The 24241-nt window shown below is 51.5% G+C and overlaps 1 protein-coding gene across 1 annotated transcript in view; it reads left to right on the top strand.

Moving 5' to 3' along the window:
- RAB10 (RAB10, member RAS oncogene family) overlaps positions 1-21165 on the top strand; it is a 49576-nt gene extending 28411 nt beyond the window's left edge. Inside the window, exons 3-6 of the mRNA XM_064448399.1 lie at positions 10842-10980; positions 15407-15496; positions 16011-16112; positions 18077-21165. Of these exons, the coding sequence (XP_064304469.1) occupies positions 10842-10980; positions 15407-15496; positions 16011-16112; positions 18077-18160 (415 nt within the window). The 3' untranslated portion in view covers positions 18161-21165. The remainder of the gene's footprint in view (positions 1-10841; positions 10981-15406; positions 15497-16010; positions 16113-18076) is intronic.
- The last annotated feature ends 3076 nt before the right edge of the window (positions 21166-24241 follow it).

Here is a 24241-nt window from a genome sequence, read left to right as displayed (position 1 = left end):
TTAGAACTTGCATTTGCCGATTTCATCCCCCACGGATAAAAATCTTATATGGCTTGATAATATTAACATTTGTACATGCAGATGGATGGGTTCTGGTTAGAAGAAAGCACCGGTCTTCCTCTGTCTGAGGGGAACTGGCTGAATGATTCTCCCTCCTAAGGAATGTATTCTTGAATCCTCCTCGTTGCCATCCCTCTGAGCATCCACCTTGTGCCTCAGTTGTTTCCCAGTCCTGCAAGCAGAAGTTGGTCAGTTTATTTACTTTGGTTTGTGCCCTGCAAGGGAAAGAGCTGTGGAGTTAATTTTGTTGCGTAAACTGCATAGCCGGTCGATAAAGAAGCACTCGGACGACGAAGGAACCAGCGCGCTGGAATGCTTCAGCGGGGAGCCGCAAAGGGTAACCTTCTTCATAAGAGCAATGTTTTAGTTGGAGCTGCCTGAGCAAGGATGAGTATAGCTCAGCTGGGAACCGAAAGCAGAGCAGGGGAAGGGAAGGGACTGGGCTGAAGAGGCGTTCAGGTGCAGTGCAGCTTCAGTGGTTGACTCACCGGGCAGGAGTTCACCAAACTGTTAACGTTCAGATTTTCAACCCAGATCAAACCGTAACTTTTAACAGTTGTTTTGTGTCTTATTTTTTACCCCAACAGAGTAGGGGCTGTGAATGACAGTGGGATAGAAGGGTAAAACAAAATGTTCTACTGGGATCAGCCCAGACTGGGGGATGGAGAGATGGGGAGCAGCCCTGCCCAGAAGGACTTGGGGGTGCTGGGGGTGAAAAGCTGGACACGAGCCGGCAGCGTGCGCTCGCAGCCCAGACCCCCAGCCGTGCCCCGGGCTGCATCCCCAGCAGCGTGGGCAGCCGGGCAAGGGAGGGGGTGCTGCCCCCCTGCCCCGCTCTGTGAGACCCCCCTGCAGCGCCGCCTCCAGCTCGGGGCTCCTCAGCACGGGACAGACACGGGGCTGTGGGAGCGGGGCCAGGGGGGGCACAGAAATGCTCCGAGGGCTGGAGCCCCCCTGCTGCGAGGCCGGGCTGGGAGAGCTGGGGTTGTGCAGCCGGGGAAGGGGAGGCTGCGGGGAGACCTTATTGCGGCCTCTCAGGGCCTGAAGGGGCTGATAAGAAAGGTGGGACAGATGTTTTAGCAGGGCCTGCAGCGACAGGACAAGGGGAGATGGGTTTAAACTAAAGGAGGGGAGATTCAGACTAGAGAGAAGGAAGGAATTGTTCACGCTGAGGGCGGTGAAAGCCTGGCCCAGGCTGCCCCGAGAGGCGGTCGATGCCCCATCCCTGGGAACACCCAAGGCCAGGCTGGACGGGGCTCTGAGCAACCTGCTCTGGCTGAAGGTGTCCCTGCTCACGGCAGGGGGTTGGGCTGGGTGGCCTTTAGCGGTCCCTTCCCACCCAAACCCTTCTGTGATTCGATGATTGGAGTGCCTTAAAGGAATTGTTAGATTAAACTTAGGGCAAAGTCATCATGAAATGTAGAAACTGAAAATACGGAGCACTGAGGACATTTAACGTGCATATAGACAAAGAAGCAAGCCGAAACGAACGCAGCTGTATGCGCTGTGGGTTTTAGTGGCTTAGGGAAATGAAGAGGCGTTTGGGTGAGCAGAGTTTTACGAAATTGCAACTTTTAAACGTTGCGAAGCTGGGAGGTCGTTGCCTGAATTTGCTTCTTGCTCCTCCCAGTTTGAAGTGTCACGTTTGAAATGAAACTTGGAAAGCGGAAAATGAAGTTCCTACGGCATGCGCGTTTGATGAGGGAAGAAAAAATCTAGGCTTTGTAGTTGCAGCTTTTCCTGTACAAGTTTTGCCCAGCAGTGGTTTGGTGGCTAGAACAGCAGTGTCTTTTGGTGAAAATGTTTTGTGCAATGCATCTATATTTAACCACCGCTTCCTGCATTTAAACTCACCCTGTACTTCTAGGAGTTGTGTAACATATTTCCAGAGTTACCCTTTACTGCCGCTGCAGCAGTTCAGTAAGGAAGGGATGCATTTAGTGGAACATTTCCCTTGTAAACCTGGCGCTGTTCTTGTAGCTTTTCCTGCGTCCGGAGTGTGGGCTGTGCTTTCACAACCGAAGTAGACACACAGGAGCTAACGTAGCTGCATCAACACAATGTCTCCTGAGTCGTAGGTAGCACTCCCACCGGGACACAGCTCCACACCCGACTGAGCTGATCAGAAGGTAAGGAAAGATGGGTTTTGAAGTGAAAACAGCATTTTAGGACAGGGGATTTAAGAATTTTAAGGACAGGAGACGAACCCCTCGGCGCTGGCATGCTTTCAGTTAGTACTGCATTCATGGAGCACATCCGTGCTCAGCATTTAGAGGAGGAATGACCGCCGTTTCATTTACGGGTTCCCCCCATCTGAAAACTATCATCCCGTCTGTGAGGTTGCCTGTCGGCCCTGCGCCGTGCACGTGCCTCTGAGCTGCTGCTGGCCGCTTGCAGAGACGCCGGCCCAGCCCACGGGTGTAAGTCCGGCCGCGGCTCTCCAAAGTGCCACCGTATCTTTGTCCAGCCTTTCATAATGCCATTTTCTTGCTTCCTGTCAGTCCCTTTTATTGTTAGAAGCAAAGGCAGTTCTGCCTTGTCATTGTTGCAACCATTATTATTATTAATATTGGTGCTTATTCAGATTGAAACCTCTTTTTTTTTTTCCAGAATAGTGACGTTCAGCTGTTTACGAAATGAGAGATGGTGACAGAATTTTGTACCTTAAAGTATGTGTTAGCCCTTTCCCAAGCATGACGGAAGCTCCTTGTAGAGTTGCTCAGCGTTTAAGAAGGAGCTGTGTTCAGCGAGCCATCGTTGGCGAATGCGGTGGCTGAACAAATGTGCCACAGAATAAGGTTTCTACACCAGCGGGAGTGATTGTGTGTTTGATTATGTAGCATTTGTTATTTACATAGGTGAAAAGTGTTATTTATTTTCACACAGAGAAAGCAATAGGAATAAACTGTTCCTCAGTTTAAAATTACCATATTGACCTCTGCCTCTTGCTGGTCCATGTAATCCTCCATCACCCACATATTAAATCTTTCTCGTGCTGCAGTCCCGGTGTAGGAGTCGCTCTCTGGCTGCCTGCAAAGCTGTGTGGCTGCGCTTTGCTGCGGCTAGCACTGGCTTTTGTGCTCCTTGGGGCGGGCGGGCGGGCGGTCTCAGTGGGCAGTTAGCTTTACAGAAAACAGATAAAATTCGCCCTTTCTAATACAGCTCTGCTCCCTTCCTACAGAACAGGGTAGCTACCTACCTCTTCCTGGGTATGGAAAATGAGCAGACGTGGCAGCATCTCAGTCATGCCCCGACCTCTAAATTATATATATATATAAGAGTAAAGCAAGAATACAAAGGTCAAGCTGAGTTAAACCTTGCCAGAAGTGATAAGCAACTTGATACTTCATAGCTATTAAAAACTGGGGTCGCTGTTGAGTAAGGATCAAGCTAGGATTAAAGCGTTTTGGGATTGCTTCGAATGTAAATGCGCCTGTTGCAAAACGATGTTGGAATGGGGAGAGGGGAGGCTGGGCCTAGAGGAAGCGGAGAGCGGTGGGGTTGGGCCGGGTCGCAAGCGGGACTATGTCTGTGTGCAGGGTGCTTCTGGAGAGCCTCGGCTAGGCTGGGCAAGGCCGATGTGGTGCATGGGCTGCAAGCGAGGAGGAGGATGGGACACAGCTCCTGGGACTGGCCTTCTGAAGGAGTGAGCTTGTTGAGGGCAGATCCATCGGGGGAGTGCTGCTATGTCAGATTCTGGGTGGAAGCACGTAGAAGAATCGAGTGTCTTCTTGGTTAGGTTATTGTGCTACTTGGCTGGTTAGAAAATTCATTGATGCGACAGTACACGACACAATGCCATGTGGAAAGTCACTGGTGGTGGGCACAGGATCTGGGGGAAGGGAGTTAAAGATCTGGGAGTAGAAATATTCGTGAAGGGTGGGACCTGGGAGGGTTGATACTGATGAACGTCTTGAAAAATATTAATACAGTAATGCTGACAGCACAGAGAAGGGAGGGAGAATAAAAGAACCAAGATGAGAAGTTATTGCTCCAGGAAAAGATGGTGTTATCATTGCAAAAGCGATGAAGTGGAATAGAGTGGTAGAGCTAAAAATTCAGCTATGAAGAGTGTAATATCATACACTGCAGGAACTCGGAATTGCTTTGAAATGGAAACCAAAAGGCTTAGGCATCCTGTAATTCACTAAACTTATTAGCATAATGTAGCAACTGAAAAATTAAGTGTGATTTTTCTGCTACCGTGGGTGCCACCATTTCCCGTGGGCAGGGAAGTAAGTGTCGCAGTGGAGCGTAATACACAATTTTGCTTAGCCTGCCCTAGAAACAAAGGGGCAAGTAGGGTGATCAGAGGGATGTAACAGCTATTTTAGGAGGAACAACTGGAGAGATTAGGATCCTTCAGGATGTCGGAGAAGAGACCAAAGCGCATTTTTAAAGTCACGGGTATGCTGGAAAAGGTAGGTAGGGATTGACATGCCGCATTGCCTTTTCCAGTAGCAGGACATTAGTTGTAGCATAAGGCTAGGAGGTGGCACGTGTGAAACACAAGGCAATGAAGTTAAGCTGTGAAACTCTTCATCGTAAGATGTTGCGATAGCAGCGGACGTACGTGGGTTCACAAGGGAATTCACAAAGGAACAGTCTATTTTGAACTGTTAAATACGCAGATGTGATCTCTGGCTCCAGAAGTCCTTGAACTCAAAGAAGTGGAAGCTGGGAAACCTCTGGCCTGACCAGGTACGGCTCTTACGTGCTTATGAGAACGCACAGAAGTCAGATCTAGGTTTTTCATCCTGGTGAAGCGAAGGCTGAAACAAAATATTCCTGTCATATGAAAAATACATAGTGGTAACAGACACGGAAGAGAAGGAAGAAGTGTTGTGGCTCAAGGACTGTGGAAATCAAAGCTGCTGGAAATCCACCAGCAGGAGTGGGAGACTCTGGGAGAAGCTCTAGTTCAGCATAACAGAAAAGAAATAGAGAAAGGGGAATGTGGAGGGGAAAAAAAACCCAGGTGGGCCAGGTGTTTCAGGCTGGAACTTGATGGCTGGTCAGGGAGCTGGGCCATCTTGTCTAGACTGTGCTCTTCCTAGAAAGGTTGGACTAGATGGTCCCTGAGGTCCCTTCCAACGTGGGATTCTGTGAAATAAGAGGATCACGATGTATCCTGTTATGCTGTTGCAGAAGAACTTACCCCAGGAGCCCTCTTCCCATTTATTCAAGAATATTCTATGAAAATTGGTTGCAGAACACCCAGCCACTCTCTGGTCTCTCCGTTCACAGACTCTGCAGTCTGGGGAGACAACTAGGAACCGTGAGAGGAGATCCTGTAGGTGGATTTACAGGATGTTGATATTGGGAGAGTGAATACAAAACAAAAAAAAAACCACCCCAAACATCCTTATGCTGACTGGAATGCTGGAGGGACGGGGTAGGGCAGAAAGACGTTCAAGAAACAACTGCAGTATTTGGGAGTAGGTTTCTAGGGACTATAAACAGAGCAGGGTTATGTGAACAGCGAGTGAGCGATTCGCCTTTTCAGGAGGTCAGTATTTGCTTTTCCGGGTCAGAGCGGTAAGTAATCCCAAGTTGCCCTAAACAGCCACGAGGTGTATACGTGTCTGGTCTTAAACTAGTCTTAAACTGATCTTAAGGAGTAACCAGACTATATGGTTAGAGCTGTACAAAGAGTTAGTTTTGCCGGGGTTCGTGGGGACTGACAGTTGTTCTTTCCTGACTTGTGAATTTTCCATTTACCAGTTTTCCTGCAGATTGCTTTCCTGGCAGCGGGCAGTGCGTATTGTCAAGCCAGGGCAAGGAACGCTGATAGACTCGGGTGGATGACAGTAGCTACATGTTAGTGAAGTGCTGGATTCTTGTGCCTGGGACGGGCTTGTTTGCGGAACCGCTGCCCCAGCAGTGTCTGCGCAGGCTTGTTGCAAGGCGGTGGCTTCTCAGAATCGCCGAATAGTAGGGGTTGCATCGTTAAGGCTAGAAAGTTGAGATCTAAAACATTAGACCCTGCAGAGCTTCCAGAGCTGGGTAAGGCAAATGATCCGCTTCTCTTCAGTCGTGTATGAAATAACCACACTTGACAGGGCATTAGCATGGAAGCAGTACGATGACAAAAAATTGCTTCTGTAGTAAACTGAAAAACCCTTAATTCAGAGAACAAAGACATTTAGACTTTTTTTTTTTCCTACTTAGCTACTCTGACCCTCCTGTCTCTACATGAAATTTGTGTGCCAGCCTGTGTTCCTGCAGCCTTGTTGACTGATTCCAAATTTTAGAAACAGCCTTATTTATTTCAGCGCGCAGCTCTTAACTGCGCAGAAGACCACAAAGTGCCATTTTTCTGGCGGCGCATCTTTGCTGGGAGCGCTTTGACGTGGCCAGAAAAGCGTCCTCAGAATTTTGTTTTATGCAGCAATGAGCTTGTTGCAAAAATAACGGCCTGACCTGCAACACCTGTCCAGGTGAGAGAGATGTGCAGCAGCGGAGCTATCCGAAATAGTTACACGTGTGGGAATGCCCCGTTACGTGCAAGTTCTTGCATTTAATAAGGATGGCGGTGGACAGCCAAGGCTGCGGACAGCACCGCTGATCAGTCTGGTTAATGATCAGTCTCACTAATTTTTGCAATTACCCTAGGAATATCTAGAAGTTAACTCTTGCTGCTGAGTCCTTTGGAGGCTTCACCATGTGCGTAGCGCGAGGTGGAAGAGGCTCTTTTGGCGTGTCAGTCCGACTTACTATAAAACAATTAGATACTTCACTCGTTATAGACTTTTTTTTTTCCTGGATGAATCTTTTTTCAGAAAAGCTGAAATTTGCCGGTCATCTTACAGATGTGCCTTTGTGAAGGAAAGTCTTCGACCCAGTCGCTGGAGCTTCCCGCGTGTGCCTGATGTCAGCAGTACCGTATTCTGCTGCATAGCTTTAACAATATTATAAGAAGAAACAGTGGGACAGTAGTAAAATTCTTAGGATTATTTTGCTAGGAGTTGTTTGGTTTAATATGCAAAAGACCTTTATTTTGGACTATATGCGGACTGGAAGGATCTTCACAGATCATTAGATGCAATTTCTTCTTGTTGCATCCCTGTAAATCTTTCATAAACAAATCACAGTACATTTTAAGATGTCTTCAGTCTCTGCTAGGTCAGCCGGAAAGCTGTCCCAGAAACTCCTTTCTCTGTTGGTTAAACCTCTAACATGATATAGCTTATGCATACTTTAATGTTGGCACGAGAATAATTTAAATAGATTTTTCACTTTCCTTGTGCTTCTCCTTTACCCAATCCCACAGGACGACCTTCTTTGTCTTCATTTTGCAGCCAAACAAACCAAGTTCCCTCGGTTTCCTCCTGTGCAGTAGGGCCTCATTTTCCGTGGCTATCTTAATAGTCCTTGTCTACATTTATTTTAGCTTGGAGAGCTAGCTAGTTTCCACAAATGTTTTTGCCTGCGTCAAGGATTTATTGCACGCCCAGAGCTTTGGAGCTTATTCTTACATGCCAGAGGTTTGAACAAAAGCATGGAAAGCCAGGGCAGTAAACAAGACATGTGGTCTGTGCTTGTCTTGTGCCATTTGCTCAGGGTGGATTCATCAGTCGTAGGCAGTTTGAAAACCATAACTCATTTCCTCTGTTTGCTTCAGTCAGTTCTCTAATCTCACGTCCATTAAGAGTTATCTCTGAATAATGAATGGAGAATCCATTAAGAAGGGGAAAGGGCAAATATAGTATGTACTTAAAAAAAAAAAAAACCAACCAAAAAAAACCCAACCCACTCCAGGTTCTTTGCTTTTTCCCTCCCCAGCTTTCTTTCCATCCATTAGCTTAGCTTCAGCTGCCAGAAAAAACACTGGAGGAGTTAACTGAGCAAGTTAGTTGTAGGCACATAGGACGTGACAAGCAGTGAGTAACAACTCCGTGTTGCCGGTGCCAAGTTGTGTAAAATCAAGCTGAATTCTTACCATGACGGCTGCGGGCCTTGTCAGGAGGGGAGAAATTGCAGATGCCGTATGTCGTGATGGTTTTGTTGAGGCTTTTCTGACACTGTCCTGCTTCATATAAGCAAGGTAGGGGGAAATGGCCTGGGTGCAGGTGCTATCATGTGGATGCAAAACTCATGACGAGAGAAAATAAATGACGTGTGAGGGTTCTGTTGAGATATTTTGCAGGAGCCTGTCCTGAATTTCACGATAGGCGATGTTTTCTTTAATGGTTGGGATAAAGGAATAGAGAGTATCGTTCTTATATTTAAGCTTAAGCAGGACGGGATTGTAACTGGGATTGCTTTGGACCGATTGGAGAAATGTCACTGGAAAAAGTCCCGTGAAATTCGGTAGAGACCAATACAGAGTTATCGAGGTCAGTACGCGTAATCAGTTACTCGGATGTCAGAAAAATCTGCTTCGTCCAGAGGAAAGGGAGTGGGATGCGTAAACTGGCGTGCCCAGGTCTGCTGGAAAACATTCCTGCATGAGGCTGGTAGGAGTTCAGCTGGAGCAGTGTCCCGGCTTTGCTGAGGCATGGGCAGACTGGAGGGAGTCCAGAGAGTAAGCGAGGCTGCGTATCTTAGACCTTGGGCTGATGAATAAGGCCTAAACAACTTGAGGTGGCTTGAGAAAATTCAGAGAAGGTCCAAGCTGTGTTTGTGCAACAAGTAGTTGTAGAAAGAAGGGAAATGAACTCCTCTAGTTACCTGTGAAAGGTAAGACAGGGATTGTCAGCCTTAATTTCCGCTTAGGAAAACTCCAGTGTGCCATCAGGAGAAACTTTCAAATGGAACAGAAAGGAAAAGAGTGAGGGGGATTCAAGCCAGCAATCACCAGAGGTCTTCAGCAGAACATGCTTCAGGAATAATGCCGGTATCCGTCAGCAGTTGGTAGAGCCAGGGAATGGACTAGATTGCCTCTCGAGGCTGCCGCCGGCGAGCAAGACCTCTACGCGGCGTGGCCTGTTAGAGCATCTCTGAACAAAGCGGTGCTCCCATTTAGGACCTGCCCCTGTTCCTCTTCCTGGGTTCTGTCGTCTCCTAGGAGGAGATAAAGGACTGGGAGCAATCGGCCTCTCGGGTGGCTCTGCTGTGTGCTAAAACTGATCTGAGGTCCAAAGAGAGCCAATAAGACCCTTTGAGAAGAAACCTTGTGGAGCATTTCCCCTGCGTCTCAGGAAATTTCCCTCCACGGCATCTTCAGATTTCAGGGCTTTCAATTTATTCCGCATTTGCCAGCTGGTACTTGGCCAGAAATCTGACGTGCGCGTAAACAAATTGATTTGGTGACTACAGTCAGTGTTGGTTCAACTGTAGGTGACGGGGTGGTGGGGGGAGCCGAGTTTTCCCAGGGCCCGGTGCCTGGTGGTGTCCGTGTTCTGCCAAGGCGTTTGCTGTGGCCGCAGGAATGGCTGAGAGGGAGATGGGTTGAGGTAGTTCAGCTCCAGGCCATGATCTTTTCTGAGGTTCCTGATTTGTGAGCAAGGAAATGTGGGTCCGTGGGTCGGCAGGGGGGAGCGCTGTGTCTTTCTGAAGGTCAATAGGGAATGTTTAATCTCAGTTTAGACCAATTTGAATTGGAGACACCTTTGATTCTACCTTGTGTTAATAGTGCCACTGAAAACTGAATGTGAACACATAATCTGTTAGGTTTATGTCCTTTGAAAGACACTGAAATGCACAGTTAACTCTTAATTCTCTACTTAAAGGCATGTGAGTTTGTTTAACCAAATCTCGTGCGTACCATCAAAGATCTCAAAGTTAGATGGGAAAATACACACTGTCCTTAATCTTGCATGACCAATTTTCAGCATATCACTTGTAGAAATAGACAATTTACGTCTTCTAGATTTACTTTTCATATGCTTTGACCTAAAATTTCAGGAATATAAATTTGTATGGTCACATTTAAGCTTATAAAACTGATCTGAAAACGGAATTCTTCTCTGTTTTAATTCTGAGTTCTAGAAAATACTGAGTGATTGTCTTCGTGGCTCAGCAGCTGCTGTAATGGAGAGGGATCTTCTTGGGCATCGTGGTGGTGTTGACTGGGTCAGGTCATCGCTGGTTGCAGTTCCCGGCTCCGCTGCCTTTGACAGCGGCACTGCTAAGCAACCTACAACATTTTGGGAACTTCCTACTGAAACTTGAGTACTGAGTCAGGTGGTTTGTGCAGTGTCTAATGGGCCGGTCAGCGGTCACGGTCTGTAACTTAAAAATTGTAGATGGATTTTTTAAAGCGGCTTATTTTTACATTCCTTTGGGTGCAAGTTTCAAGTTGTCAATTAAATGACAAAGGTTAAAATTAACACGTTTCTGCCATGACTCGATACTGGGTTTATTTGTTGTGGTAAGATACCAGAAGACCTGCTGCAAATTACCACTTTGCTGTTCAACAGATAGCTTCACCTTCTGCCGCCTTAGTTGTGTACGCCCAGCAAAGCAGTCCAGTGTCTTTTGTCTCTGCCTTATAGTTGACTCTGCAATGTGTTTTTTTTTAAAAAAAGTCCCCTTTAAAATAAAATCCAGAAGAGAAACTTCAAGCCCAAAGTTTCTGTAGCTTCATGAGCCTGGCTTACTGAAGCTAGCCCTTTTTGAGTGTTCAGCTGTGTCTGGGAGGGAATGGGCCTTCGCCTTCCCTGAAGCTGCTGCTGCTGCACGCTGGAGCGTCTCCTACCGCGCTCTGAAAACACCACGCATCCCTCGGGAGCGGTGCGATGAGCACGTACCGAGCCACGCGCACCTGCCGAATAGATACACTGTGCTGGTTTCTTCAGAGCTCGCCTCTGATGTGTACTCTTGTCTGTTTTCCGCAGGGACACAGCAGGGCAGGAGCGATTTCACACCATCACCACCTCCTATTACAGAGGTGCCATGGGGATCATGCTAGTATATGACATCACCAATGCCAAGAGCTTTGAAAACATCAGCAAGTGGCTCAGAAACATAGACGAGGTGAGTAACGTCTGTAAGGTCCCGGAATTAGAGCTGTTTGTTGTGACCCGCAGAGCCACGTGATGAGTCCCACAGAACTCAGCTTCTGCTTCTACCCCGGCAGCAGGTGTAGTGCGTGAATTAACACCGGGGTTTGGGTGCTGTTCTTAGGCTGGCCTATGTTCTGTCCCTCAACTCTCCCTCCAGCAATGGCATGAAGGATCACAACATTACACAGGGGCAAGTGGTGTCCTAAAACACCAAATTCATACACGAGCAAACTTTGTTTCTGTGCTGGTGAATACTTGGAGGTAAGGAACGCATCTCGTGGTAGCTGGGAGTTGCAGTTCTCGGGAGAAGCTGCCACCACAAGGTGGTGTGCAGAGGAGCAGCACGAAGCCATAAGCGGTAGAGTAGCTATAGAATATGTCACTTCTAGTACTGACCTATTTTATAAGGATGACCCTGTAAATCCGCAAAGATAATTAACCGTGGTCACCTCCACTCCCTCAACATTGACATCATGAAATATTTGCAAGTGTACCATGGCTGTTAGTGTGGCAGACTGCTGTTGTTGAATGTTAGCAAGCTACTCAAACCCACATAGCTGATTTTTCTGTCGTAGTTAAAGGAGCACCAAACGAGGAGGCTGGTAAAATTTCAAGGAAGGTCAAGTGAAGCAGAAGAGACTGATGTGGAAACATTAAGTGCCTGGATCCCCAAGAGCTCATTCTCTGGGAGTCCTGAGATGTTAGAGAGCAGCACAACCATTAGTTCTTGCTGTTGTTGTGCTCTTCCTAAATGGAATAAATGTTTGGATTTTCCAGCTTCATTATTTTCCTAGAAAGCATGAAGATGGCCCTGTAGAACTGAGCGTCAGCAGACGGGTGCTGTCAGGCGTTGCTAGTTGAAGCATTGAGGCTGGTGAAAGGTTCCTGCGGAGCACAAATGTGATACTGGGACTTCAGTTTCCTAGCGTGAGAAATGGGAAACGGTACTGTTTATGGGAAGGTACAGAAGGGGGGCAGCAGGGGGGAGTGAGGCAGCGCAGGAAGAGACTCAGCGGCGAGCTGAATATAAAATTGAAACTAAGGCCTTTAGCTTCAGCAGTCGTGTTATTTAAAGAAATTTAGTAGTATCCAGGAAGCTGAGTAATGGATGACATTCATACCATTGTGTCTGAGAAGCGAGTGTTTTTGCTGACCTCGTGTTTTCAAATCCGTGTCACACAAACCTTTGCAGCCGATTTCAGGTGCATTGTGAAGGCTGCGTGGTTACGGCAGTTTTATAAGGGATGTTTGACACCATAGGAAGCTTTTCATATTGGGGAAGAAGCTCACTAACGGAGTGCATTTGCAGAAATGATGGGTGCGGTCATCCTCTGAGGCTCCAGGTGCAGTGTTGAGGCTTCTTGCCAAAACGTGTGGCTGGGGTATCCACTCGTGTGCCGGATTATTGCAAATGAGAAATGTGAACGAACTAGCCAAATGCTTTGGTTTTACAAGGACTTAATATTGACAAGGATATTCTCTCAATGAGGGGAATTTTCAATAGGCAAGCTGCTGTTCTGAATTGCTATTCTGTGTGAGGCTCTTCTACAGGATGCTGCAGCCTTGATTTAGAAATAGCCGGGAAACCTGGAGATGTTACACCTCCATCCTTGCAAAATACTTAATTATTTAAAGGTCACACATTCTGCAGAGGTGTACTATGCCATGCGCTTCTGCTTTGGGCTGGTAGGAATTAGCAGAGTTGCTCAAGTGCACAGTTTTGTACGTTGGAGCTGGCTGTATTTGAAAGAAGTCTGTTGCTGCGTAAGCAGTTCTCTGTGTGTGCACGAAAAGTCAACATTTTCAGAGTCTTACTCTATGCGGTATCTTAATCTTTGCTGTCTGATTGCTCTTCCTCCTTGTGACCCGAAAGGAAAAAACCTGGGTGTGATTCTCCTGAGGAATGTTATTAATGTAAGCAGGAGTACTGGGTACGTGGGTCTCTTGCCTCTGTAGTTCTAGTAGTAATTCTCCCGCAAAGTAGTATCAAGACTGTTAGCGTGCAAGTAAATTCAGGTTAGACTTTCTCATGGGGGGTTTCAAAGTACTTTGTAGAATCGTGGAATGGTTTGGGTTGGGCGGGATCTTAAAGATCATCTGGTCCAACCCCCCGGCCATGGGCAGGCACACTCTCCACTAGACCAGGTTGCTCAAAGCCCCATCCAACCTGGCCTTGAACACTTCTAGAGATGGGGTGTCTGCAGCTTCTCTGGGCAACCTGTTCCAGTGCCTCACCACCCTCAGAGTGAAGAATTTCCTCCTTATATCTGATCTAAGTCTACCCTCTTTCAGTTTGAAAGCCATCACCCCTTGTCCTATCACTGCATGCCCTTGTAAAAAGTCCTCTCCAGCCAGTAGGCCCCCTTCAGCTACTGGAGGGCTGCTCTAAGGTCTCCCTGGAGCCTCTTCTCTTATCGAAGCTGAACAACCGCAACTCTCGCGGCCTGTCTTCACAGGAGAGATGCTCCAGCCCTCTGATCATCTTCATGGCCGTCCTCTGGGCTCGCTCCAACGGGTCCATGTCCTTCTGATATTGGGGGCCCCAGAGCTGATGCAACACTCTAGGGGGGTTCTCATGAGAGAAGAGTAGAAGGGGAGAACCCCCTCCCCCGCCCTGCTGCCCACGCTGCTGGGGATGCAGCCCAGGGCATGGCTGGTTTTCTGGGCTGCCAATGCACATCGCCAGATCATGTTGGCTTCTCATGAACCAACACCCCCAAGTCCTTCTTCTCACAGCTGCCCTCCATCCATTCTCCACCCAGCCTGTGTTTGTGCTGGGGATTGCCCCGCCCCAGGTGCAGGACCTTGCACTTGGCCGTGTTGAACTTCATGACGTTTGCACAGGCTCTCAAGCCTGTCAGGGTCCCCCTGGCTGGCATCCCTTCCCTCCAGCGTGTTGACCACACCATGCAGCTTGGCGTCGTTGGCAAACTTGCTGAGGGCGCACTCGATCCCACTGTCCATGTGGCCAGCAAAGATGTTAAACAGCGCCGGTCCCAATACCGACCCCTCAGGAACGGCCCTTGTCATTGGTCTCCACTTGGACATCGAGCTGTTGACCGCAACTCTTTGAGTGCAGCCATCCAGCCAGTTCCTTATCCACCGAGTGGTCCGTGCGCCAAATCCATGTCTCATTTAGAGACCAGGATGTTGTGCGGGACAGCGTCAAATGCTTTGCACGAGTCCAGCTGGATGATGTCAGTTGCTCTTCCCTTACCCACCAATGCTGTAACCCTGTTGTAGAAGGCCACCAGCTTTGTCAGGCACGATTTGCCCTTAGTGAAGCCACGTTGGCTGTCACCAGTCACCTCCTTATTTTCCATGTGCCTTAACATAGTTTCCAGGAGGACCTGCTCCATGATCTTGCTGGGCACAGAGCTGAGACTGACTGGCCTGTAGTTCCCCGGGTCTTCCTTTTTGGTTGGACTTGATGATCTTTTCCAACCTTAACGATTCCACGATTAGCGCGGCGCTCACTTCAGTTTTCCCTTTGAGATGGCCTGTTCCACGTTCGCTTGGTGTATAGCCTGCGTGCCATTCCACCGCATGAGTTTCTCACCTTCTGTGTGAAGTGCTTAGCAGATCGAGCTGAAGCACAAAGGTGACACGAAGTCTTGCTCTGATGATCGTGACATGATGCTAGAGAGCTGTAATTTCCCTCTGTTGGTTAACTCGGTAACTCCTCTAAAAACAAAATGACAGGCAAAAGGGGTTTTTACTAAATTCCTGGTCATTTGGCTTTGTGGTGGCTAAAAGCTTAGCTGCAATTGGTAAGGAGACGTAACTGTCTACAAGAAAACTATGCAAAGGACCCTTTAAACACCAAAAAAGTAGTAGCGTCAGCTGGAGCCATTCCTGTGCCTGAAGCCTGGTTGTCGGCAGCTGTAGAGACAGGGTGGTTCTTGTCCTGTAATGTTTGTAGCGTCGTATCTGTACACGCGCTTGTCTAGCACACGCAAAAGCCGACACCTCCAGGTGCCAGGCAGGAAGCTGATTCTCTTCCCACATCACTGAATGCAAACTTAGCGAAGATCTGGTAGGCTGGTGTCATTAACTAGAAGGATCTGGGCTGCAGATCTTTTTCCGAAAGGAAATCTTCACACTTAAACTACAGAAATAAAAAGGAAGGGGGATAATAATTGGCATTGGGTGGTGACAGAGCTGTGTCACACCTGTAGCTGTGGTTTCATTCCACTTCCAGGTGATATGAACAGTTCAGTTCGGGCACTGGCTGAGGAATGACTTCTAGCGGTCGTTGTTGTGACTCAGGGAAACGCAGGACGCCAAGACCTCTGAACGTTAGCCTGGACTTCAGACAGCCTGGAAATACAAAAGCGAAGCAGATATTTACTGCTTGTTGGGGGAGACGTGTAAACCTGCCTCTTGTCTCGTTTTAGCATGCCAACGAAGATGTGGAGAGGATGCTGTTAGGAAACAAGTGTGACATGGAAGACAAAAGAGTTGTCCCTAAAGCAAAAGGCGAACAGGTAAGTGCTGGATGGAAGCCTCCGTGCTGACCTAAGCAAATCCGTGCCAAAGCTCCCGCCGTCTCTGGGTGGTCGAGGTGCCGCGACGGGACGCGCCAGGGAACGAACAAGGCGCTGCGCTCGCTAACGGCTTGCAAGGCACGGGAGTGTTTTCTCGGAAGCTGCGTTGGCAACAACTGCCGGGAGTGGAATGAGTTCAGCTGCAGTTTCTGCTTTCCTTGAGAACTAAAAATTTTCAGGCATCCTTTGTTAAGTTACTTACCGTGTGACAGGCTTCTAGGGGATCTGTCGTCTTCTGTTCAGACATTGACTTGTGATTTAATACACTTTAATTGCTGTTTCTGAATCGTTAAGTTCCAAATCTTTTGTGATGTCTCGCCTCGCTAGTACTTCTGATGCCTGCTACGGCTGAAAGAATATTACATGCTTATAAATGCCGCTAATCCCGAAGTTATAGCAGCACCGCGTGAGTAACTACCGTAACGCTAACCACCTTCTTTCTTTTTTGGTTTAGATTGCTAGGGAGCACGGTATTAGGTTTTTCGAAACTAGTGCAAAAGCAAATATAAACATTGAGAAGGCATTCCTCACATTAGCAGAAGACATTCTTCGAAAGGTAGGTGCTTCCAGGGTTCGTTTGAAAAAAAAAATAATTAAGTAATCCTAAGATTTCAGCTCCTGTTGCTTTTGATGTTTACCTGAACTGTTGCAGCTTTTGGCTTCGGCGTGCTACGACAAACGAGCCCCTGGAGGAGGGGTATTGTACACCTGAAGCTTCTAAAGCTTGTTTGATGTAGAGGGAGTTGCATATATCAAAGAGCCAAGGAACGTAAACTCGTAGTTGTTTGGCCCTTAAGCTCATGCCTGTGTCGTACACGTGCTTGGAGTTAACACGTTTCAGCTGCCACGGAAGAGAATTGTCCTTTCCCTGCCACCATCTCCATCAGTACGCCACGATGTCTAAGATCTGTTGCAAAGAGTTTAGATGTGGCTGATGGAGCAGATGAAAGCTCTGTCACGTCCTACCTTGTGTCCCAGCCCTCTCAGCCTCTGCCTCTCGCTGGAGGTTTTACTGGGCGGTTTTGTCGCAGCTGAGGGAGGAAGGTGGATCACCGGTTCATCCCGATGGTTGGCTCCCCTTCCTGAAGCGTGCGGCGTACCCTAAAGGTCTTTTCTGTGGCCTGCACCCAGCTCTTTGTATGCCCAGCGCTACAGGGTGCTGCTGCGCTTGTATCCCCGGTACCTTTCATCAGGAGAAAATGCATCGGCTTCCCACAGGAGCCGCCGCTTTGCTGCGGGATTGAGCTGGGCTGGGTGCGCGGGTGGCTCCGGGGCTGGTCCCAGTTAGCTGATGTACTCCCATAGCCCAGGACTTGATTCCCCCCCAGTGACCCCTGTGCTAGCACGTTCCTGCTTCCGATCAGGTCGTGCAGCGCTGAAACCTGTGGAGCTCAAGAAACATGGGCTTTTGCTCCTAAACAAATGACCCTACGTGGTTTTTCTGTGCTCCGGCTTAGCGGTAGGGCCGGCCCCGTAGTGAGGCTGCCTTCGGCCCCGTCCCCCGCCGCTCTCCTGCCTGAGCGCCGTAATGTCACCCCAGTCAGTCGCTCAGAAATTGAGCGCACGGTCAGTGACGGATCTTTTCACCACCCTTTGAAATACACGTCTGCCCGACGACGTCTGGCTCGCCGTGGTGGTGCCGAGTTGTTTCCTAATCGGGCTTTGACAAGCTTTATGTGAGAAACGGGGTGAAAATTTGTTGGAAAAATTGTTTGGAAAACAAAGGGGGTGGCCTTTGGCGAGCGGGAGGTCAGGCTGGCCAGCCGTACTGACCCTTTTGACCTTTAAATTTTTATTTTTTGGCCTCGGTGTATTCATCTGAAGAACGGGACGGGTTGCTTTTGCAAGGCTGGGCCAAAGAGGATAATAAAAGGAACAGAGAGATGAAACTGCAGTATTCTCGTGAACGTTTGGGTTCGTTTCTAAACAGATGTTTAGGAAGTAGCTGTTAGCATCTGATCAAAACCACCGCACTTTGATTTTTTTTGCTTTGGTCTAACCGAGTTTACATGCCGTGACACAGGCGAGCCCGCTTTGTCCGCTGCCTCGGAAGCTGGCGTCCTGGTTAACTGGAAGGCAGATGCTTTTGAACAACCCCTCTTTATCCATAAATTACTCTGTGGTTTTTTAAGGTCATTAGTTCGCATAATTTAACTGAGCCGTACGCTCTCATTTACTTACTCCACCAAAGTCCCAGTGTCCGCTCTAAGAGCAGGATCTAGACGACAGTTTTAGTTTACTTTGGGGTGGTCCAAGTCCAAAAGATTTGGGTTTTTTTCCCAGTTCTTGTTTATTTAAAACATAACAAACCGACCCAGAACTGGTTTTCCCTACTTCTGCTGGCAAGGGCAGGAGGGTTCCCTACGTTTCTGCGGAGCCTTTTGTCCATAATTTATTCATAATATTATTTGGTGATTAAGCCTTTGTACGCCGCTGTCTCTTCAGCTCCGAACGCTTGATTTCAGAATGTCTAAGAGTCATCTAACGACTTTTTTTTTTTTCCCACTTGTTTCATTGCAGACCCCTGTAAAAGAGCCCAACAGTGAAAATGTAGATATCAGCAGCGGAGGTGGGGTGACGGGCTGGAAGAGCAAGTGTTGCTGAACCTTCTCCTCTATCACCAATCGGCATCCACCGCCCCTTTTTTCTCGCTGCAAAACAAACCACTCTGCCCGTTTTTAACCTTAAACCAATGTTTTGTTCCTCATCTTAACAAGCTCCCGCCTCCCCTTCTTTAGGACAGCTTGCCTATTATAATTTTCTTGACAACGTGTATAGGAAAATCATCTCCGTGACTTCATTCTTCTTTTTTTTTTTTCATGCACCTGCTCAACTTACCACTACGTTTTGGTTGTATTATAGTCCCGTTCCTCCTGACATTAAAACATAGAGCAATCATACTCAACTCTATTCCGCAAATTGTATAAGAATAAAAGTTAGAATTAACAATTTATTTTGTACAACAGTGGAATCTTCTGTCATGGATAACGTGCTTTAGTCACCGTATTCTCTAGATGCATCAGCAAAAGAGCCAGGAAAACACTCATTTTCGCCTTGAGTATGTGAGTGGGGTTTATTTTGTCCTGTGCCTTATGTGGAAAGGAACTTTTGTTTTCATTCTTTTTTTGTTGTTTTTATTGATTTCTGGTGGAAGCATGTGCAGGAGACATACCATCCATACTTGACCATTTTAAAGTACTGAACTCTTTCCGTGATTGCTTTCTGTAACCGTTGGTGTAATGCATCGAGGACAAAGGGTGGTGCAAAAAAAAAAAAAAAACAAACAAAAAAACCACAAACTACATTTAATCTGCTGTGTCTCCTTTCTGGTGATCTAGCCATTCGGAACTGTTCCTGCTGCCATCCCCCCCCCCCTCACTTGCAGCTCTTTCCTTTTGCCTGCATGCTGCTTTTATTTGCATTTCTTCATGGTGTGACGTGTTAATTAAAAGGATGGCAACGTGGTATGTTCGCCAAAAACTTAATACAAAGCACTGATTTAGCTTTCAAGGTAAAAATGTTGAAGATACCTACTAATTTCCCTCTAGGCGATGTCAGTCCACTAGTATATCTCCTCTCTCCTCCTGCATAGCCGTTGGGTTTTATGATATGGAAGAGTTATTTGCATGCACTAGTTTTCTATGGAGGGTGATGTGGTTGTCTACTTTATGTGTATGAATAGAACATGCGATTCCCAAACTGACAGCAGTTCACGCGAACTTTTAAGTTCTCTCTTACCGTTAGCCGCTCCAACAAGCTGTTCGGTAGCCTGGCAAAAGGCTGAGCGAGACTAGATTTAAAGGAAAAAAAAAAGAAAGAAAAAAAAAAGGAATAAATAAAAAAAAAGAAGTTGGCAGTTTAATTTATTACCTCGCTGAAAACTTTCCATTTTCCGGTGTTAAAAGCTGAGTCGCTGGCGCGTGGGTCAGCCTTGCCCCTCTCCCGCTGTGGGAAGGCGGCGGCGGGCGACCCCGGCAGGGCTGCCGAGCCCCCCGCCCCGGGCCGGGCTGCGCTGTCACCGCCGCCTCCCTCGCTTCTCAAAGGCAGCGGGTTAAGGACTGCCGGGGCCGGGCTGGCTCCGTCGGCCGCTCCTGCCCAGCCCAGGCAGCCCTGCGGGCCTCGCATTCAAAACACCGCCTAGAAGAGCTGCCCCAGCCAAGGACGAAAGGAGACTTTGAATAGACGCTTCTCCCCCAGGCCTCACCTTCTCCTTTAGCGCTGGACACGCCTGTGCCCCGCTCGCCTTCCGGACTGCCTCCGGTAAATAACTAAAGTAGTAAATAGCGCTGATTTAATTTTAATGAAACGGCGGTGTTCTAACGTTTAACGTCTAGTTTTGAGCGGCTTCCCCCGTAGTGACGCGACCGAGGTGTCTCCCTCTTCCTCCGTATCTCGGCGTTTTGTCTCGGTGTGTGTTAACCCTTCGCAGGCGAGTGGCTGTCGGGGTCGGGCAGGGCCCCGCGGCGGGCGCGTGAACCGCCCGGTCAGCGCTGTAAATAAGAGTACGGCTACCTTTTGGTTACACCTGCACTTTCTAACGTTATCAAAAAGGGAAAAAAAAAAAAATAATGGAGAATTATACATCAAGGGGTTGTTTGGTTGTTTGTTTTTTTTTTTTTTCTAAATAATCCTTGTTTTAAACATGAGCTTTTTATTTGCTGCCAGGGGCTTGGCTCCCTCTGTGTAAATCCCTCGGGATCCTTTGTAGACGCTGTGTTCGTTGCGAGCCAACAGGTAGAGGACAGGCCACTCGCTGGTACTACTAGCTACCGCCTCCGTTGCGTATTCTCCTTACCGAGTTAATAAACTGCAATATTTCTAGACGGTCTACTTCTGTTCCTATGAAAACCATGAATTTTAACCGCGTGGCTTGGCTTTGGTTTGTGTTGTGGAGCGCAAGGCCCAGCCGAGGAGGAGTGAGCAACAAGAGTCGATGCAGATGCTTAAAAGGAAACAAAAAATTAATAATAATCATGTTGGAGGAATTTGCAGTAACTTTATTTCTGCCGGTATCTAAACTTCCTGCTAGCTAGCGAACTAACTGCTTGTGAAACCTCTACTTGGAAGACACCCCCCTCCCCAGCCCTGCACGTGGAATAAAGCCTAAGGCCAGCCTAAAAAAGGGTGCGAAAGCAGCTTTGCCCGGCGCCGGCGGGAGGCTTTGGCCGACCCGGCCAGCGGAGGAAGGCTCAGCGCTACCTTTTGTCACGGCAAAAAAAAAAAAACCAAAACAAAACAAATCAAAACACCAACCAAACAAAAATACGTAAACGATTAAATTGGTCGTGATAAACCAAAACCCGAGGTTGAATCCATCCTACGAGGGCGTTACCGCTTTCTGTTGGTGCCCCGGCGCTGCGGGGCGGGGGTGAGAGCGGCGCTTCGTGCTCTCGGACTCGGACGGTGGAAAAACAGCATCAACTTAAGGTCTAGGATTAATTCCCATGCCTACGATTTTTTACGTAATCTTTTAATATTTTTGCTACTCCACTCTGGCTTTTTATTTAAAACACATTCTTTTGTACCACTTACTGTATCAAATTGTATAAAAGATCACTGTCCCATTCTTGGTCGTACCAAGAGCAAATAAAAGCTTTTATAAACTTGCATTGGTTACTTCCTCGGCCCCGTTAAATTCCCTCTCGCCGAGCCCTGCCCGCGGTGCCGGGGGGAGAGGGCCGAGCTCCGGCCCCGCTGGCGGCTGCCGGTCGGAGGAGGTGGGCGCCGGGGCTGGGACCGAACCCCCCCGAGCTCGGGGCCGAAGGGAAGCTGTGCACCCAGGCTGTAGCTGCTCGTCGGCCCGGCAGCTCTGCCCGCTTCCGCGGCCCCGCGAAGCCTGGAAGGCGCAAGCGGGTCTCTGCCCGTAAGCGGCTCTTTGGCTGCGGGTAGAGCTGGTGCTTTCTCTCTTCTCAGCATTTTCCAGGGCAGGACGTGGGGTGTCCGAGGCTGCCGGTGTCCGCCCGCCCCAAACGCGGACCGCCGTGGGTGGGGGTACACCCGGCCCTTGGGTGCGTGGCCGCAGCACCCCAGGAGTCCCCGGCTCCTTGGAGAGGACCTTTGCGAACACATTTAAGCGGCCGTTTCAGCCCTTTCTTGCTCTTCCCCGCTTCCCTTTCCGGCCGTCTGTATTTACAGCCGAGCCAAAGTCCTTCCCCACCGGGCAGGATCCATTCGCGCTTGCCAGCCCCCTCTCCGCAAGCTCTCACGGGGAGTGGGTGCCCCGGGGTCTCCCGCAGCGAGGGGTCTGTCCCCGTCCAGCGTGGCGTGGGACAGCGGAGCGGAGACGTGCTTCTCCTTCCCTCCCGCTGCCATGGTGCCGGGAGAGGGTGGCTTTGTGCTGTTGTTGGTAATAAAGCCGCCGCCGAGGCTGCGAGTGTGTGACGGCCGCGGCTGCAGCCCGGGGGTCCCCCTTGCTGGGCGACGAGGCCGAGGGGAGCAGCTCAGCGATCCCGGATCCTCCCCGTGCCTGGGGAGGGAAGCGTTCATCGCCGGCTGAGCCACCTTGGCTCAGAGCCGGGGCCTCGAGGACCACGGCAGGGCCCCGGGGGCTGGCGGCGAGGCATCTCTGCGCAGCCATCGCGGCCGTGTTTGTGCGAGGGGGTCCCGGGGGGGGGGCTCGGGGACCCAGCAGGGACCTTCCCCCACGGGCACTGTCCGGCAGCTCTCAGCATCCCACTTGTCGGTGTCATCCCCGTCAGAGCCTTGAGTCCTTCCTTGTCCTCCTGCTGTGTCGTCCCTGCCCATCCCCATCTCCCCATCCCTCCTCCTTCCCCGTCCCTGCCCCATCCCCATCCCCGCTGCTTCCAGCAAGGTTTTGTGTGTCCCAACACGTTTGGGCTTTGCCCCACAGGGCCCCGCTGCTGCCCCGATGGCACTTCGAGTCCCCCCCATCCCCTCAAACCCGCACCAGGACCCCACCCTGTACCGAGTCGGGCCCTGGAGGAGGGGTTGGGGTCTCCAGCACCCGCTGCCGGGGGACTCCGGTAGCAGCCCCCCCTGCCCCGCTTTCCCTGGGGGTGCTGCCGGGGGGGGTCCCTGCTCCGTGTGTCGGGGCCACTTGTGTCTCGGGGCTGCGCTGGGTCCGGGGCGGGGGGGCTCCTGGTCACCCCTCGGCCCCTTCCCGTGGTGGCCGAAGGAAGCTGAGCCCCCCGGTACCCCGGAGGGACCCGGGCCGGTTGGGGCTGAGCCCCCCGGTACCCCGGAGGGACCCGGGCCGGTTGGGGCTGAGCCCCCCGGTCTCCCCGGAGGGACCCGGGCCGGTTGGGGCTGAGCCCCCCGGTACCCCGGAGGGACCCGGGCCGGTTGGGGCTGAGCCCCCCGGTCTCCCCGGAGGGACCCGGGCCGGTTGGGGCTGAGCCCCCCGGTACCCCGGAGGGACCCGGGCCGGTTGGGGCTGAGCCCCCCGGTACCCCGGAGGGACCCGGGCCGGTTGGGGCTGAGCCCCCCGGTCTCCCCGGAGGGACCCGGGCCGGTTGGGGCTGAGCCCCCCGGTCCCACCGGAGGGACCCGGGCCGGTTGGGGCTGAGCCCCCCGGTCTCCCCGGAGGGACCCGGGCCGGTTGGGGCTGAGCCCCCCGGTACCCCGGAGGGACCCGGGCCGGTTGGGGCTGAGCCCCCCGGTACCCCGGAGGGACCCGGGCCGGTTGGGGCTGAGCCCCCCGGTACCCCGGAGGGACCCGGGCCGGTTGGGGCTGAGCCCCCCGCTCTCCCCGGAGGGACCCGGGCCGGTTGGGGCTGAGCCCCCCGGTACCCCGGAGGGACCCGGGCCGGTTGGGGCTGAGCCCCCCGCTCTCCCCGGAGGGACCCGGGCCGGTTGGGGCTGAGCCCCCCGGTACCCCGGAGGGACCCGGGCCGGTTGGGGCTGAGCCCCCCGGTACCCCGGAGGGACCCGGGCCGGTTGGGGCTGAGCCCCCCGCTCTCCCCGGAGGGACCCGGGCCGGTTGGGGCTGAGCCCCCCGGTACCCCGGAGGGACCCGGGCCGGTTGGGGCTGAGCCCCCCGCTCTCCCCGGAGGGACCCGGGCCGGTTGGGGCTGAGCCCCCCGGTCTCCCCGGAGGGACCCGGGCCGGTTGGGGCTGAGCCCCCCGGTACCCCGGAGGGACCCGGGCCGGTTGGGGCTGAGCCCCCCGGTACCCCGGAGGGACCCGGGCCGGTTGGGGCTGAGCCCCCCGGTACCCCGGAGGGACCCGGGCCGGTTGGGGCTGAGCCCCCCGGTCTCCCCGGAGGGACCCGGGCCGGTTGGGGCTGAGCCCCCCGGTACCCCGGAGGGACCCGGGCCGGTTGGGGCTGAGCCCCCCGGTCTCCCCGGAGGGACCCGGGCCGGTTGGGGCTGAGCCCCCCGGTCTCCCCGGAGGGACCCGGGCCGGTTGGGGCTGAGCCCCCCGGTCTCCCCGGAGGGACCCGGGCCGGTTGGGGCTGAGCCCCCCGGTCCCACCGGGCGCGCAGCAGTTCCCGCAGGCGGAGCCCCCCCTCACCCCCGGGGGCCGCCCCCCCTCCCCGGGGCACCCCCGGGAGCGCCCCCCCGCCTCGGGGGTCCCCGCGGGAGAGGGGGGTCCCCGCCCGCCGCCGCCTCCCCCCGCCCCCGCCGCAGAGGGGGGGGTCCCCCCGCCCGTCGGGGCGGGCGGGCAGGAGGGGCCGGGGGCGGGCGGGGGGCGGCTCCCGCTGCCCCGCTGCCCGCCGCCCCCCGC

The sequence above is a fragment of the Phalacrocorax carbo genome, chromosome 3 (assembly GCF_963921805.1).
Source record: "Phalacrocorax carbo chromosome 3, bPhaCar2.1, whole genome shotgun sequence".
NCBI classification, from domain to species: Eukaryota; Metazoa; Chordata; class Aves; order Suliformes; family Phalacrocoracidae; genus Phalacrocorax; species Phalacrocorax carbo.
The sequence above is the reverse complement of the archived record's forward strand: the minus strand, read 5'-3'. Positions and strand labels throughout refer to the sequence as shown.